Below are 17086 nucleotides of genomic sequence, written 5' to 3'. Positions count from 1 at the left end.
CACCATCAACAACGGGCGGGTATCAGACTTTCCCAGCGCAGTCTCAAGCGCTATCAGTCTCCCGGGAAATGGAATGAAATATTTCGTGTTGTAGAACGATGGATTGATGAGTGTCGTTTTGGTGTGGTGTACTTTTTCGCCCAGATTTTTATTTCCGGTCATAGCCACCCAACGAGGGCGGGTGGGGAGTGGTACGGACGTGCACAGTGTTTGATTACTCGGCCCGCCGTGAAGCGTTTGCGCCACGTCACTATCGATGTCGACGTTTGTTTGCTTTGTCATCGAAGCTTCGGTAAACTTGATACAACGTTTTGCTTTTCTTTTCATTCTTGTTTCCCCCGCTCTCGCCGTGGTTGTGCCGGGTGTCGTACAATACGCATACTCTTCAACGTCGCCCACACCAATCACATCGGACACAGCATGGAAGGATCAGACATTTGCTTTGAGGTGGTTCGTCGGGCCGTGGCAGGATTTGTGTACAGTGAGGCAGTAGCGTGGTAAGTAAAATGGTTCGGATCTATATATTTTTTGCTATCTGCTATCACGTTCCGGAGAAACACATTTTTGATAGCAGATAACAGATGTGGTCGTGCTGCGAGGGTAGAAAAGAGAGGAATTCTGTGTTTAATCATTTTCTTGTTGTTTGGTCGATAGAGTGCCAGTAGGATGCGAAGGAGTATCAATGTATCAATTTATCAATATGATTAGGGCGTGATAAAATAAATCGTGATATTAGATAAAACATTAATGGATTATTTGAGATGGTCTGTTGCTGAGCAGAAATCCAAAAAAATGGATCGATGTTTCTATCGATTGAATATAGAGAGGTTGAAGATAATCGTAGGATAATTGAAACAGGATCTAGATATGTTTCCTTCTTAATCGAATCGAATTAATACAACACATGATATATGAGCCGGTTTGTAAAAAAGTACAGTAGGTTTGGGAGGAAGATTTTCCCTCGAAATAGTTAGCCCTTAATCTAATATCAGTGCTTTTGTTTAATTGTTCTGTGGATGCGTACTCGCATCGATGATTCCATTGTTTATCATGTGTAAATAATTGAATTTTAGCGCGAATCATCTAGTAACGCCAGTTCCTGGCGGTGCCTCGAATTGCTCGTTCGGTCGATAATTTTATATCCGATTGAAGTCATGCGTTTGCTAATCGCTTTTTTTCTCTGTGCACTTCCGCCGGTGGGGCTGGTCGTGCGCGGGTCGTAAATTGCATTCATTTCAGTCACTATTTGCGGCAAATTTTGGAGGCGTTACGGTACTGTCACGAGAACGACATCATTCATCGGGATGTACGGCCCGCCTGTGCCCTGTTGGCAACGGCAGACAACTCGGCACCTGTCAAACTCGGTGGATTCGGTTCGGCTGTTCAGCTTCCCAATGGACGCGATTCGGTGGAGACGCATGGTAAGTTTGATTGGGATAATGTTGTATGCGTTATCGGTGGTAAGACTTCTATGAGAACTGGATGAATAATATGTTTACTGATACTTAAAGAACTGAATGAAGAAAAAAAAGAACTGAAGCTTCGATTGTACTAGTGTGTTTGGTATATCCGCTGTAGAAAAATGTAAAATGTTTCATTTCATTTATTGAATTAAAGTTCATATGCTTAATGAATTCAAGATTATGCATTAAATGTATAAATAAGTTATTAACTTGTTTATTCGCTTAACTGTTCATTCAATTATCCTTGAAAAAAATTATTCACCTGTATTTGACAATCTGTAGCGTAAATAACAAAGGTTATGGCTTAAAACTTTTGCGTAAATGGAGGCGCATGATGTTTTGTTTGACTGATAGTTTTCAAACTAAAGGACTGAAACATTTCAACATACTTACTATTTATCATCTTTCATTTTCCATTTGAATTATTTTCCATTTTAAACCATTTCAATAATCAGAGTATGGAATTTAAGGCAGTGTAAGCATGCCGTGTATCAGCCAAGGAAAGGTCGCAACAAAGGTATATCTTAGCCTTACAATTACCAGTGATGGACAGTGTCGAAAGATAATTAATTGGATGGTTCACGCACTGAATTAATAAGGCCCGAGCGGTAAATTAATGATAAATTTTCCTCGTGGGAAAATTTGTGCGGTGTTCGGTTTGTGCGGTTTGCTAAAAGGGCACAACTCTTCGCTCTGTGGCTATCCTGTTGGTGAGAGGCTCAATGATGTAAAAAAAGGCCATCGTCAAACCGGTATCGGATAACATCGAGTGATATGTGCTTGAATGGGAACGGTGAAAGCTGTTGTTTGATTTAGGTTGCGAAAGCCATGTCCCAACCTAAGAGTGATTTTGAATGTTTAAATTAGTTATCCCTCTTCGTCGGAATGGTAGTTTCAATTGTATTGTATTGTTTTAGCATAAAAAATTAGAAAAAGCCTTTACCGGAACCTACCCGGTTTACTCTATGTAGTTTCTGTAAAACTTATCCCTCACTACAGGCGGACAAAACGAATTCTGTTGCTACCTGTGCCATTGTGAGTTATTATACCTCACCCTTTTAATAGTATTTTTTAGCGCAGGACTTTGCAGTCTGTTGATGATAACGCAAACCAAGTGGGTGTGTGCTGCATTGTTTTCACTAACAACATTCCTCCTCCTTTCCCACCACAGGACACGGCTCTACAATTTGTTTTCACTCATGCACTCAATCTCTTTCTCTCTCTCTCTTTCTCTTTCTTCCGCATCTTTTCATCTACATTCTTTTTTCGGTCAACATGTTTGCTTTTGCAAACACAAACAAACACTGACACACACACTCGCACACATAAACCCACCAACACATGCACAACCCTTGTGCCAACCACGGCGTGTATGTGTGTGTGGGAGTGTGGGGGGAAACCGGAAAAATGGTCGGAACGATGATTGTAGAAAGACTCGACCCCCATCGTTCGTTTTTGAGTCCGAGAGGAAAGCTCTACCTGAAAACAGATAGCGAGGGTAAGCAGCAAGCACAGCACCATCCAAACAGTGTGTGTTCGTTTGTTTTTGTTTATCACCCTTCTTCTTCTTCTTCTTCTTCTTCTTCTTTGGTGTGCATTTATCTTTAACTATGGTTGATTTTTGTCTGCTGTTGTGTTCATTTCCATACCCATTTACTCTCGTCGCTGTTGTTTTGGTTTCTCTCATCTCACACGGACGTTGTTTTATCTGTTTCGCATCAATCTGCTTGAAAACGGTTGCGTTTCTTTTTTGTTTGTTCTCACACACGCACACATTTGTGATTGTTCTTGCCTTTTGTATCGTTGTGAGGTTGGTGCTACATTCTTGGGGCATCTTTGCTCGCATCGTTTTCATTTCATTTTGTTTCGCTGGATTTGTTTTCGGTGTCGTTAATACCAGTGCAAACCGGACAAACGGGTCGCAATCGGTAACAGACAGACGGTAGTTAATGTTTTATGTGTGCCTTCTCTTATAAGTATTTAAATGCAGAAAAGGTATTGTAAAAATAATAGTTTGGCATAAATAACTATTCCATCTTTCATACATGCATCATTGGTATAGTAAAATGTTGTATACGGTTGATTGCCTATGTGTGTAAATAGTTCGGTTCCACGTGACGTCGAATGATTATTTTGTGCTTATCTGAATTGCTTTCTCATTCACTTGCACTGTGCACAGATTCAAAACCTTATCCACTGAATACGGAAAATAAATACGAACTGGTTTCTAACGAACCGGTTTTCCACTGTTTGCTTTGCGACATTTTACGAAGGACAATAACTTTTGTGCAGTTGAATGGAAAGTTTTTGGGGGTAGGAGAGCTATGAAGCTGTTTCTCGTTTTCCATCGTCTCGGGGTGCCGATTAAAAGCGTATTCATGCTCCGAAAGCTCACGGAAGATGTAGGCGTGTAAAGTGAAGCAAGAAAGTCAAGCTGCTGTCTCCCATGCGCCATCCATCTGTTCAACCCCGGCTCTACTCTAAGTTTTCGATCAAAGCGAAAAGAACATGCGGTTTATTGGAGTGGCAAATCATTTCCAGCTGCTTCTGCTGTCTGACGGACCGTGCACACCTTGACACACATACACACACACTCACAAACATTTAGGGTTACTACTTTCGGTACGGTTTGGGATATTTGCATAAAATGAGAAAAGTTTTACTTGAACTTAAACCGCTAAACGCCGTTCCGTACCTTTCGAAGGCAGCAATCTTGAATGTTGAACCCGGCGCTGCAGGTCCTGTGACGCGTTAAGCATTGTTTCATGGTTTCGTTGAACAAACTGTGAAATGGGTGATAAATTATTGAACCAAAAGAAACCATTATTGCTCCATAAAATATGCGTCTGCCGAATTGTTTTGTGTTTAGTATGAGCCGTTTCTATTGTGTGTTGTTTTGCGAGCGCTTGTCTCTGTTAAATTAGTTTTCAAGTGATGAGAAACAGTTATTCATAGGACATTCAATATTAAGATGGTGACAAGCAAGTCCGTGTAGAATGAACAGGCACCATTAAAAAATCATACCCACCCCCGCACTGGTCGGAAACACTTGAATGTCCGGTTGGAATTTGCGAAAGGTATAGCAGGCAAAACTTTTTGTGGTATTCCAATTTGTCGAAGTTTGCCGGTGTGAGTTTATCCTACGTAAATACTCTTGTAAAACCATACGGTGTTGAAACCGGCAGAGCTGTATCGCAGTACGGCAAACTGTCGGCCAAAGTTTGGACGATACTTAACGAAACCAACAGTTTGTTGTTCAAATATTTAGCCAGTGAAGCACCACGAGTGTGTCGCAAGCTGTGTAATGGTTCCAGCAACGCGTAGGAAAAAGGTAACCGTAATGTAATGCTGTGGGTGGTGGTGCGATTGTTGAAGAGGGTTTGAATAAAGTCCGTTGAGTTTGCGTGGGCGTGTGTATGTGTGTGTTTTTCTGCTAATAATAGCTAAACGTCCAGCTCAGCTGGTCCTATGCCTTATGCACATGGGCATTTGGATTGGTCCGCATTATGAATGGCGAGGATAGGGGACAGCAGAAGTATGTCCGTTTAGCGGCGAATGTAATAAAGTGCCCGGCAAGCTTTCGCAAAGGGATCGTATGCGGTGCTGGTGTGAAGAAAATCTCCTCAGACGAATAACCGAAGCCCGGAACCAACACTTGGCTGGTTGGCGTGAAAGTTTCTGTACGGTTTAGTTTTAGGGATTTTCTCTGAATTATCGAAATACAAGGTCCGGTCCGGCAAGTTTGGAAGATAAATTAGGAACTTTCTGTTTCTGTTTCTGATAGAAACGGGATTTGAATGTTGGGGTTTTGCGCCCGACAAATTGAGTTTATCTGTAGACGGATGTTAAAAAACTCCCAAAATAGATCTAGTGGTTTTTCTAGATTGCATTGCTATCAAGAGAACGTTAAACATGTGTTCAGGCGGGTCAGAACTGAGAGTGTGAAGCGTTACGATGATGTTTTGGCTATCCGTCCGTGGCAAATATGCGAATCGATATCTTGGTGCCATTCCGCATCAGCCTGATTGATAAAGTAATTGCTTAGGAATGATGACGTTCGTACGTTGATATCACACGAGGATTCCGACCCATACGCGCTAACACAATATGATAACAGTCCGTATCCTAAGCTTATCCTTACCCAGCTAAAGGTGTCCCGATGGTCTTATAATCCTACCCATGGCCACCGTTCAGTAACGACCGGTGTGTGTCCATCGAAACACGTTTACGGAATTCCAAATCACTTTCAATTTGTCAGACACGGGGGTCTGGTAGATACCAGGGTGGGGTCGGAGAATGTCCCGAGTTCGCACACAAGCACGGTTCAGCAGTGGTTAGGTATTTAGGCAGAGGGGTAGTGATTTGGTAGATAGCTTTTCCGGCTAACCGAACCAAACCGATCTCGAAGGTTTTATTGAATTGAAGGCAAGCTATCGCTTTTAGCGATCTTCCGCCCAGATGGTCAGATAGGCGAAAATGATAGGTCTAGTGAGGATGAAAAAGTAACTAAAATGTGTTTTGGGCGGTGTTTTCAGGAATGATTGACGCATGACTGATTGCACTAGCGTGCCGATCGAAGCACATTCAGATGTAAATGCAAACGCTTTAGCATGCGCTTATCGTACGATACAAAAGAATGGTTTATTACGAGATAAAAGTGTTACAGCAAGGACACGGCACATTACAAAAACATGCACTGTAGGTAGATTTGATTATGCATTATGTAAACAATTGCTTTTGCCTCGGAACTGTATTTTACTTTCACTTTCACGTCGCCCAAGTCGCTGTAACTGATACAAAAAGCGGCAAACTTCTAGCGGCACTCACTTGAAAGTTGCTTTTTACGACGAGTCTATGTATTCCACATAAAGCATGGAATCAGCGTAAAAGTCTGAACGCACCTGGCAAAACATGATAGTACAAGCTAGTAAATGCTTTCTCTCGCTGTTTTCATCGATTCTTCGGTTTCTTACGTCAACAAGCTTAACGCTAAACTATTTTGTTATATTTATCCATCACCGCTTCATCGAAGGGCTGCACAACCGGCACACAAGTATAACCAAATATCTGTTCTCATTTCTTTTCTCTACATTTGACGGCACGCGCGACGACAAACAGGACGAGTCGGCTGCCCGCACTACATGGCACCAGAGGTAGTAGCCCGACGGGTGTACGGCAAACCGTGTGACGTGTGGGGCGCTGGCGTAATGCTGCACGTCCTGTTATCCGGTCGTTTACCTTTCCACGGATCCGGCAAGCGGCTACAGGATGCCATCGCACGCGGTCGTGTCACGGTAAGTATGTGTATGTGTGTACGTCTGGCTGGAAGCTGCTTTCCTTGCTACTTCCGCCCTGAATGACACGAATGGCACGTTATCGAATCGATGTCAATCGATCCGAAGGATGCATCCCAGGGCGAAGATTTGAAGCATTCCGAGCACTGCTGCCCTTAAGGTGCTATTTGTGTACTGTGTGAAAGAATTCAATACAGCATGCACTATCCATGTGCTTGCGCGCGTGTGTGAATGTGTATGTCCTTTGCGCGGTTGTGCCATCGACGTGCCGTAAGAAATGGAATCATAACGTAGACAACGTGTCTGCCGCGCTCTCTACCATTGTTACAGCTCGATACCCCGGAATGGAAACATATATCGAGCAATGCGAAGGATCTCGTTCTAAAGATGCTTGCGCCCAATCCCATCAGTCGGCCGACCATAACGGAAGTGCTGGATCATCCTTGGATACGGGTAAGGCGGGCGGGGGCTGTCTAGGTTGAGCTCGTCCCTCACATTGTGATGGTTTCGTTTCCCTTTTTTTTCGTTCGTTTTAGGATCGCGACAAACTGCAACGCATTCATCTGGGCGATACGGTTGAGGAGTTGAAGCGGTACAATGCACGCCGCAAGCTGAAAGCTGCCGTGCAAACGGTGGCGGGTGGCGTAGCGATGGATCCCCTCTGCTGTGCGGATACCGACTCAAGTGAGTTAATGCGAACTGCTATTGGAATTTTGATTCGCTTCGTTCAATTTACATGTAGAGAGTAGACGTATCATAACCGGTGTCGTCGAATGCTTGGAAATAGCTGATTTTTTATCGTTTATCGAATTATTTAAATTTCGTTTGAACAGTTTGCATAGATGCAACCGAACGAATGACCCTTTAAAGGAAGCACGAACCGTGCTGGATCGTGCTGAATTGTTTAAAGCTAGCTTGAGCTTTGACTGCGGCATCGTTCTCGCTTATTATTAGCATAAAAGCATACTGTGCCAGTTCGCCGACTGGGAAAGTTTGCACTCCACAGGCCACAGGACTAACGAGTAATTAAAATGCAATTGAACCTGTTTTTTTTTGTTTGCCACCGTTGCGGTATTTTCTATTTTTCTGCTACGAAAAGCAGGCAACAATGCACGGAGGCGTGACATAAACCAGTAATCTGGCGAAGGAATGGGAGGCTATCGTCACGTCCTGAGCTGGAAAAAGGCGAAAAAAAGAAGCAGTTGAAGGCAAAGCAATATCTGCACTTGCTTTGATGCTTGCTCTACGATGGCTGGCTGGCAACCCACTTTAATGGGATCCGCTGTGTGTTTTCTTTTTCTTTGCCTCTTTGTATGTGTATGTGTGTGGCGTGCTTGAAGAAACATCAGCAACATCCTTCGGTGTAGCGGCGGAATCATCTCCACCAAGCCATTGGAGCCGGAGTCTTTTTTTAATGTTATTGAAATTGCCTGCTTTAGTTACCGGCTGGCGGTGATGGAGATGAGATGAGAACGTGTGGGGCTGTCCTGTGCGACATCGGTTCGTGACGTGGCTTAACGCCGCGAGATGACTTGTTGCATACGCTGCTGCTTTGCAATGCTGCGAGAGTGGTAATGTTCAGTGCACAGTGCTAAAATTTTATGCTCGCAGAGCTTGGTACGTGTTAGCTGGGAGGAATATAACTGTAGCTGTGGGGGAAAGTGAGGTTCACGGGCCTGATCGCAGAAGATAACCTCTGTCTGATCTCGGTTGCGAGATGGTCGTTTTATTGCTGACGACAACATGATGCCTGGTATTCGATGGGTATTGTGTAAGAATATGTTGAAATGATGCCATTTTATAGTGAATGGGTTTACAGCAAGGAACACGTATATGGACAATAAAATAAGGGGTTACGATTATATTTTTATGGTACCGAAATGGTTGACAGTCCCTGGGCGCAATTGAATGGAGCATTAGGAATACTTCAATCACCAATAATTACTATGCAAAACTCCTTAGTATTACCGGGTACTAGTCTCAAAGGAAGGACAACAATGGGAGTAGTAGCGTTTGTTGATTTTTTTTATTGCGTACAAGCTTGAAGAACTTTTTTTTATCATGTTTTAGTAGTCTTTTATTCATGAATATTCTTCATTTAGTCTTCATTTGGTGCGTGGTCTCCTCCCGCAATCAGAGGGTGCCACAATCGCACCCTCTTACTAATTCCGCTATTCTTCATGCTTATGGTTTTGTCTCTCTTTTTTCTTCTCGTTTTTCTTCTCCTTCACCCACTTTTTGCGCCCGCCTCCCTCCATGCTGCTCCATCCCTTCAACCATAATTACCCCTTGCGCCGACAAAATGGGGTCACTGCGACGACGGGCCTTACAGTGGCGATTGGCGCTGCATCGGAAAGCCTCAACGAGTGGGCCGACGAGGAGGCCGGCCTGGAGGCGATCCAGAAAATTCTTGACTCATTAGACGATATCATTGCTTTACAAGATGCGAACTGCGATCCAGATATGCTGGCCGGTATGCTGCGCGACGTCAAGCTGCACGAATTGCTGCAGGTAATCGAAGTGTTTTCCTTCCGCATGGATCCTCCATGTATGTGTGTTTCTCTGTGTTGGTGTTTGTGTACGAAGACGCGTAGAATAGTAGTTTGCCACTCGTCTGTTTGATGATGTGCTTCACTTCACGCGGTATCGAATTGGTTTTGTGTCGCCGGAGATTAATAAAAACAAAGTGCTCCTTGTCCACCGGTAGAGGACCGACCAAGCGATACCGCATGCCTCCTGACGATACGTTTGGTTGATTTTCATTCTAACTTTTACTTCTTTCTCTTTTTTCTTGTTTTCGTTCTCTGGTTTCCTTTTCCCCTTTCCGAATTTGTTTGACCATCATCATCGCGTTGTTCGGCTTGCTCACCGCATCACAAACGACACCTGTAAACACCACACTGCCTTTCCCATTCAACAACATGGCATTCTCATACCGATCGCTTCCACTACACTCACACAAAACACGTCGATACTGTGGGACATGAATTCGACCAAATCACCACACACGCGCACCACATAATTGCATTGCTATACGCGGGCGTTTTCGGGGATGGCTGGAGCAGTTGTTCGATAGAATCAGTAGTTCGGTTATCAATCCATCACGGGCCCCACCGGGAGACGCCATCAGCCGCTGTCGGGATGCGATCGATGTCATCTCATCCACCGCGGGACACAAATACGTGCGCGAAAAGTCGGAGCTTATCAACCTGCTCGGATCACCACACATTCAGGTAGGTTGAGTGCGAACGATAGAATGGAAGCAGCGCTGTACGGATCCCCTCCCCCATTCGTCATACCGCGGACCGCCGCTGGTCTCCATGCGTCATATTTTTCACGTTCTGTTTCCGCTACCGATGCTTAAGTTGCGTGCAATTTAGTTTGCTGCATTTATTTGAACCCTGTTGCATAGTACACACGGCAGCACATGGAAGTGCTTGCAATTTTCCCGTCAGGCGTCACCAGTGTCGGTGGCGAGAATCGGTGGGTTTGTGGTCGTGCTAAGGATGGTTTTATTCCCGTGTACGGCCGGTCCCGTCAGTTCGCTGTTGCATTTCGCGCAGGCGCGTTAGTATCCTGACAGCGCGCCTACCCACGGTCGGGACGGGAACCATCGTTGCAGAGCTTTTGGTTTTGTACGAAAAGCTTGCAGCGAAAGCTTCTTCCCCACGGGTTTCGCCGCTACGAAGCAGCGGGCACAGAAATAGTCAACTCGTGCTGTGTCGCACTTTCCCATACGATTGTGCAAATTTTCATCGATTCTTCCCGTGTTTCCCTCCCATGAAAGCTACCATACTGATGCTTTTCCCCCATCCCCCTCCCTGTGCGCTCTCTCTCTCGATGTCGATCCAAAACAAATGTTCATTTTTCATGGCTTCTTGCGCTTGTGTTGTGTTATTTCGTGCCTAATTTTTTATACTTTTGCTTTTCTTTCTTTCGTTTGATCCTTCTTCCGCCCCGGTTTACCAGTGCCATCGTGTCGTACGCGCGTTTGGCAGGCCACCGTGAGGGGTTTTGCTGCGGATGATGTTTAATTAAATTTTTCTAATTATATCATCCTGTTTCTGGGTGGAAGTGGAAATAATCCCTGTGCGTGTTGAACTGTGTGTGTGGGTGTGGGTCCTGTAGATTCCTTCATTTTGGAAGTATGCGGCGCAGTGCCTTTTGTTGACATTGTGTTTTGTGAAAATATGAAAACAAAGTGCACCGAACGCGGGACCGGGAAACAAATTCGACACAAAATCCCTCTTTCGCTCTAATCCCTAAAGTTATTGCGGTGGGGTTTGCAGATAAATCAGGGATCAGTTGTTTTGGGCCCGCGTATGCATATCCGCTGCGCGGAAAGGTACGAAGACAGAGCAAACAAACGATGAAACACAAAACCGAAAACTTTCTCGCTACATTGTCCGCCTTTTAAAGTGGCTCCTGTACACGTCAACCGGCCGGCCACCATTGGAATCACATTAATTCTGTACTGTCTGTTGCTTAAAGCGCGGTATTTAACTTTTTAATGAGAGGCGTGTCAAGCAGCATGATTAAAAGTGACTGCACATAGCATTCGTCGATGGGATTTTTTTAAATTTATTTTGGCGCGTGGCCGAAAAACGAAAGCGCTGCCAAATTAGAAACGAAATGTGTCTACGTTCCACAAAGTCAATAAAACTGGTAGCACCTCAGGCCGGTCTCGGGGTTGGGTCGTAACATCCTCCGGTGTGCGTTCTAAATAATTAGAGAAATGCATTTCCCTTGCTTTGCACGTAAAGAGACACAACAGCAAGGAAAATAAAAATAGCAGGGCAGCAGATTGCAAAACACAGATATTAAAACGAAACATGCAATTAAATTGGATATCTTTTGCTTGTTTGCTTTCTTATGGTTGTAAGAGATACTAATGAAAAACGTCAAGCGAAAGAGGACTCGAGCGTTGCAAACTCTTTTCGTTTCTGTCTAATCCAAACAAAAACCTACCTACTCGAGCAACACCATTCGTGCCGGGGAGATTTGAATGCAAAATCAGTTGCTTTCCATCGGGAAAGGCCTGTGTTCGATACATCCGGTAAACGGTAAACCGATACCTACTTGTGTAGCGCATGAAACGAGCACGATTCCGGTCACACGGTCGCTTGATGCTTAACCGATAAGTACCAATGCCAATGCCAGATGGTGTGGCAGAGCAGGACGGGGTAGAAAAATCGTTTGACTGGATTTTCTTTCCCAAATCTAGCTGCTCGGGGTAGCTGCTGTAGCTAGAGTCAATTTTTCATGCCCTTGTGCCGGTGGTAGGGAATGGTGATGTCACCTTTCCCTTTGCCGAAGAAGGTCAACGAGCGCACGGAATAGAGAGTGTATAGTCGCTGTATGTGAGTGTATATGCTCACTTATACAGGGGCAAGTTTTATAGGGCTACCCCTTGTCACCGCCAGAAAGCACCAGGTGTGCAACAGCTGAGCCGCAAGCCTAGTTTGCTTCGAATAACACTCGCACACGTATGCGCAAGCAAAAGGGACACGGTCAGCTCGGGTTGCGGTGCTATTTGCTTTGCGTATTTCTTCTGCACTGCCCCATTTGGTGTGAGGTTTTTGGAGCGCTCGTGCCCTCGCTCCTTCGAACAAAACCGCTGCAAAACTCTGGTCAGACGATGGCAAAGTTAAAACCGATTGTTTCCAGGTCAGTTTTTTCGTTGCCACTCCAACCCACCGGAGAGCTAGGCTAAACAGATATTTAGTTTCGCTGTTGGTGCTGTTGGGGTTTTAGAGTACGGTACCGGCACCAAATAAAAGTCCAGTGTGCCATTGGAAAGATACCCAGACCTCTCCCGAGCTCTCGGAGTTCGTAAAGCTTAGATGCAGTAGTGCACAAAAAAGAAGTCTTTCTAGGGGGAAAAAATCCTTTATGCAGAATGATAAGCTTCAAAAGGCATGCTTTTTCCTGTGTGTTCAAGCACAGAAGCATCCTAAACTCACAGCACCGTCCGCTGTGGATTTAAGGATCTGATTTTTCCCCTTTCGTGAATACGAGCAAACTTTCATCACTGGTACGGTTGGAACTCAAACGAACCTCCAGGTTCATGTCCAGCAGGAAAGTGGATAGTAAAAACGCAGCTCCAGAACTGGAAGGATCCCTCGCAGATTAATATATCATTCATTATGATTAAATATTTGACTATTGCCTGCAGTCATTTTAATATATTTCACTAAACGCTTAGTAGCCGGAATGTCTGGTGCTTGGGTCGTGATTTACTGTATAGCAAAAAATAGGAAAAAAGTACACTGAAACTAGATTGGATCGACAGCGAAGAGTTGCCCTTTGCCGGGTCGGACACTTTTGGTTCCAAGTATTCGCTACTATTGGGATCAACTTTAAAGCATGAAGAAAGTTTTTTTTGTCGCTTTCAGCCAACGATCTTGCAATTCATGGGAGGTGCGGATAGTGGTGTTGGTACTATTGCAGGGCTTATTCGCTGACCCTTGTAGACGCCACCTTGCACGTTACATTCCGACGCAGCGCTTGCGGGATGTTAGTTTTGCTGATGGCATGCCGCTACAGTAAGCCAATTTCCGCGCAGCCTCGGAAAGGATGCTGGCGGATCGCCGCCGCGCATCGTGTACGTAGTGTATGAATGTGCACAAGAACGGCAGATGACTTAGAGATTGTGTGTGTTATAGTGGAGCAAAAGCAAGCAGGACAAACCAACAATGCAACAACAACAACAACAAAATCGCACACCATACACTACAACGCCCGATGGTTGTTTGTGGAATTCATCTCTGGAGCGTTTGCTATTAAAAAATGAGTCTGCATCTTTCCACGTCCACGGGTGGTTCGGCGTCGCCAGCGATCCGTGAATGGGTTGGCTTTCATGTACGGCATCTGGTGCTGGTTTGCTGCTTCCTGGCCGGGCGCTGGTGTGTCCGCCGTACGCCCAACTAATCTAGATCCTGCAGGAACTATAAACATATAGCTCGGCGCACCGCTTGCCGCAGCCCTAGCCGCTAGCTTGTTGCTGCACGCTTCGTAGCGCAGCTCGCAGCGCGCTAGATTATACGAAGTATCCTTCGAGTTGACTTGCATGCGATGTTGCCGCCGTCGCACTTCTTCGACATGCACGATTGCATTTGCGGAAGGAGTGAGCAGCAGCACAAACCGCCACAGACGATGGAAGGTGACGTTTTTTTTCCCTCCATCTTCCTCTACAGCCGTTGTCATGCATATTTCGTGTTATGTTCCTCTTGCCTGCTGTGCTGGTGTTATTATGAATGCGAGAGTCCTCTTCCCGGGAATTCATTCGCCATCAAGTGCACACGGTGCACACACATACACATATGTGTGTCTGTGTGCATGTGCTCCATTTTTTCATTGCACCATTTTGTAGGTGCAGCGTTTACGCTTTCGTTTGCCCTCGTTGGGGAAACCCTCTGCCAACAACCCGCTGGAACTTACCCCGCTGAAAGAAAAACAAACCTCCACATCGCTTACGTGGCCTTATGGTGTGTGATTGATTATGGAGCACGTGAAGTGAGTGGATTTGATGCTCGGTTTTGTGGTGCAGAAGAGCGCAAGGGGAAGAAACAGCAAGGTGCTTGAAGAAAACGCGGAGGGTGATGCAGCTGACTTTTTTTTTGTTCGCTGGTGTAGGTGGCCCGCTTTCTTTAAGGCAAATATTTGCATAGGGACGATAAACGATGGGGATGTGGCCGAGATAAGGTTAAAAACAGTGAAACAAATGAAGAGTACGAAAACAGAACAGCAAACGAAAGGGACCGCTGAAGAATGCTGAGTTGATAGGAGAGAAATAATCTGAATGTGTATTTGATAGTTTTCTTTGTATCAGGCGCAGGGGCCGGAAAGGGCACACAGTGACAGATGGAGAGTAATGTTTCATTGTTTGTTAGAGGATGTTCGTACCATTAGACGTAACGTAGCTGCAGAATGATGCAGGGAACGAAAGCACTATTAGCAAGGGATCGAGTGCAAAACAGTTAATGAGATTAAAGTGGTGCAGCGTCTCTAAGTACGGTCTTTTAAACTACGATTATCGTATAGCACAAACTGAGAATGTAGCTTTGGAAATGAGCTCTGCATACTAAGCATTTCTTCTTACTGTTGCATCAACATATCTTTAGCGCTTTTTAGGACAATACTGACTGGTTGTGCAATAAAACAGAATCGCTTTGTTTGGGTCGGTAATTCCCTGACAAAGAACTACCAGCTTATTGATGAGTTTGTTCTAGTTCCAGCAGCGGAGACGAATTACTGCTGTGTTGGTGTAGCCTCGCCGAATGAATCTAGATTCGATTAGCGTGAACCACCATGTGTACACCGCACTCGTAATTAGATCAGGACCTTCTCGGTACTCAATCGAGTTAAGAGTTATTCGAACCGTGGGGCTCACAGACACAACAATAGGGCAACTCTATTCCCGCATCATCGCGAAAGCTAAAGACAACATGTTGAACGTTCGATTTTGGTGTTGTTTTACCAGAACTCGCCAGCCAAACCAACACAGCCGTCGTTGCTGATGGCAATCAATAGTCAGCTACGCTAATGTTGACTTTTCATCAGTGCTCGTTAAAATCTAAGTGGTTTCCAAGAGGTTTCCTCTGTGCGACGTTGAGATGATACTTTGCGAATGGATTCAACCCGTTTCGTTGGCAACCGAACCTTTGTGGTAGGGTTTCGAGTTCATTTTCTACGACTGTGGTTCTAGTTGAAGGTCCTTGCTCAGCTGCTCTGCTGCCACTACAAAACCTTAACTTATTGCAGTGTTTTTTCTGCTATTCTTCACTTCGGGTGCTGGTGGCTTGGTTCTGCTTAAGTTTGAAGCGACTTAGCGAAGCAGAAGAAACGAAACGTTCAGCATTACTACCGTCATCCATCTAGTGCAAGCGTATATTAATTGCGCTTGCACCCGACGGGAGAAATTAGTTTAACCCCGACACAAATGGAGATTGATTCTGGTGTGTTGCGGTGGATGTATTGACTCTACCGGATACGGTACATTGTTTGCTGCTGTACATATCCTCATCTGCAGCCTTTTGTTGGCAGCTATGATTTTCGCACGCGCGGAGCGTTTAGAAAAGGGGTAACTTTTTACCAGCACGTCTTTGTTGCCGCCTGCTTCTTTCAGCAGGCCGTCCAACTTTGCCCCGGTTGTCAGAAAGTTGCTGTTCTATTTTTCCGCCTGACGAGCGTGTTGTGTAGCGGTAGAATTGGAATTGATTTGAGTTGATGGTTCGGATTTGCCACTTCACCGACCCCGTGGTAGTAGTGCTGCTTGGTAGATCGCCGGGGCCTGGCCTGGGTTGAGCCGTGATCAATAGTCAGCGAGTGAAGATCTTAAATCTCCACCGGCAGACAGTAGTACGGTTGCGGATTTCGTATCCGGAACCTACTTAACTTCGCTTTGTGCGGTAGCAGGCAACGGCATCGAACCCATCAAATGGAAGACGACGATGCCGTGAGGCAGCGGCGTGTACATTGCCATTGTCTGCCCCCTTCCTGTTTGGTGCGTTGGTCCGTTTTTCCACAAACCTATAAAGGCTTTGTGTTCATGTTGAAAAGTTGTTGGTACCATTTTAGGAAAGTTGTTGAAGCGACACGCCGGCTGGGTTTTTGGAGTGGTCATGGTTTTTCGCTGTGAGCAGAACATTTTTCGCCAACCCTTGCCAGCCCTGCCCGGGTGGTGGACGGAAGCTGGATCGCCGAAAATAGAGCCACCGAAATCGGCGGCGAGAAGGTTGACGCTCTGCGGCGGGAAATCTCTGGTGCAAAGCGTCTAAAAGTTAGGTGACAGCAGAGGAAGCCCCGCTTGGCAGGAGCAAAGGCAGCCGGGCTTCGGGGAAACTTTTCCTCCCGGATGGTGTTATTGTTGTCGCTTTTATTATCATTAATGTTATTACTGGTCGTATCGCCAATGAAAGGCAATGTGCACGAGGGTAAACTTTTCCACGGTGTTGGATGCCCGGGTTATTGAGTGACAGTTGGCGCCTTTACCCCGGCGCACGCTTTGGTTTTGCTGTGGTTCGTTTCATGTAGTCTTTTTTTGCTATCGCTCTCTCTCTCACACACACACACACACTGCCACCCCTGTTTTCACCTTTTGTGAACGTTTAGTAAAGCGGTAGAAGTTGGAAAAGATTTCTCCTGAGAGTGTTTCCGTAAGTTTGCGTCCATTTTTGTAATATTCTCGAGTACAGTTTGAGCTCCGGGAGCGACCTCACAGCAAGTACTGTTGGGGTGCACCAAGGATTCACGGGTGTTTTGCTGGCCCCTTTTTCCGACCACGCGTTACGCGGTGGCGTTTATTAGTCCCTTTGGGTGGTTTGCACC

General features: G+C 45.4%; 1 protein-coding gene across 3 annotated transcripts in view; it reads left to right on the top strand.

The window, feature by feature from the left end:
* LOC120951310 (peripheral plasma membrane protein CASK) overlaps positions 1-17086 on the top strand; it is a 192946-nt gene that overhangs the window by 35582 nt on the left and 140278 nt on the right. For all 3 annotated transcript variants that reach the window (XM_040369964.2, XM_040369959.2, XM_040369962.2), the window contains exons 4-11: positions 420-497; positions 1240-1421; positions 2893-2961; positions 6582-6757; positions 7088-7210; positions 7294-7441; positions 9090-9268; positions 9823-9990. In XM_040369964.2, the coding sequence (XP_040225898.1) occupies positions 420-497; positions 1240-1421; positions 2893-2961; positions 6582-6757; positions 7088-7210; positions 7294-7441; positions 9090-9268; positions 9823-9990 (1123 nt within the window). The remainder of the gene's footprint in view (positions 1-419; positions 498-1239; positions 1422-2892; positions 2962-6581; positions 6758-7087; positions 7211-7293; positions 7442-9089; positions 9269-9822; positions 9991-17086) is intronic.

The sequence above is a fragment of the Anopheles coluzzii genome, chromosome 2 (assembly GCF_943734685.1).
Source record: "Anopheles coluzzii chromosome 2, AcolN3, whole genome shotgun sequence".
Classification (NCBI taxonomy): domain Eukaryota; kingdom Metazoa; phylum Arthropoda; class Insecta; order Diptera; family Culicidae; genus Anopheles; species Anopheles coluzzii.
Note: the sequence above shows the minus strand (reverse complement) of the source record. Positions and strands in the feature narration are given on the sequence as shown.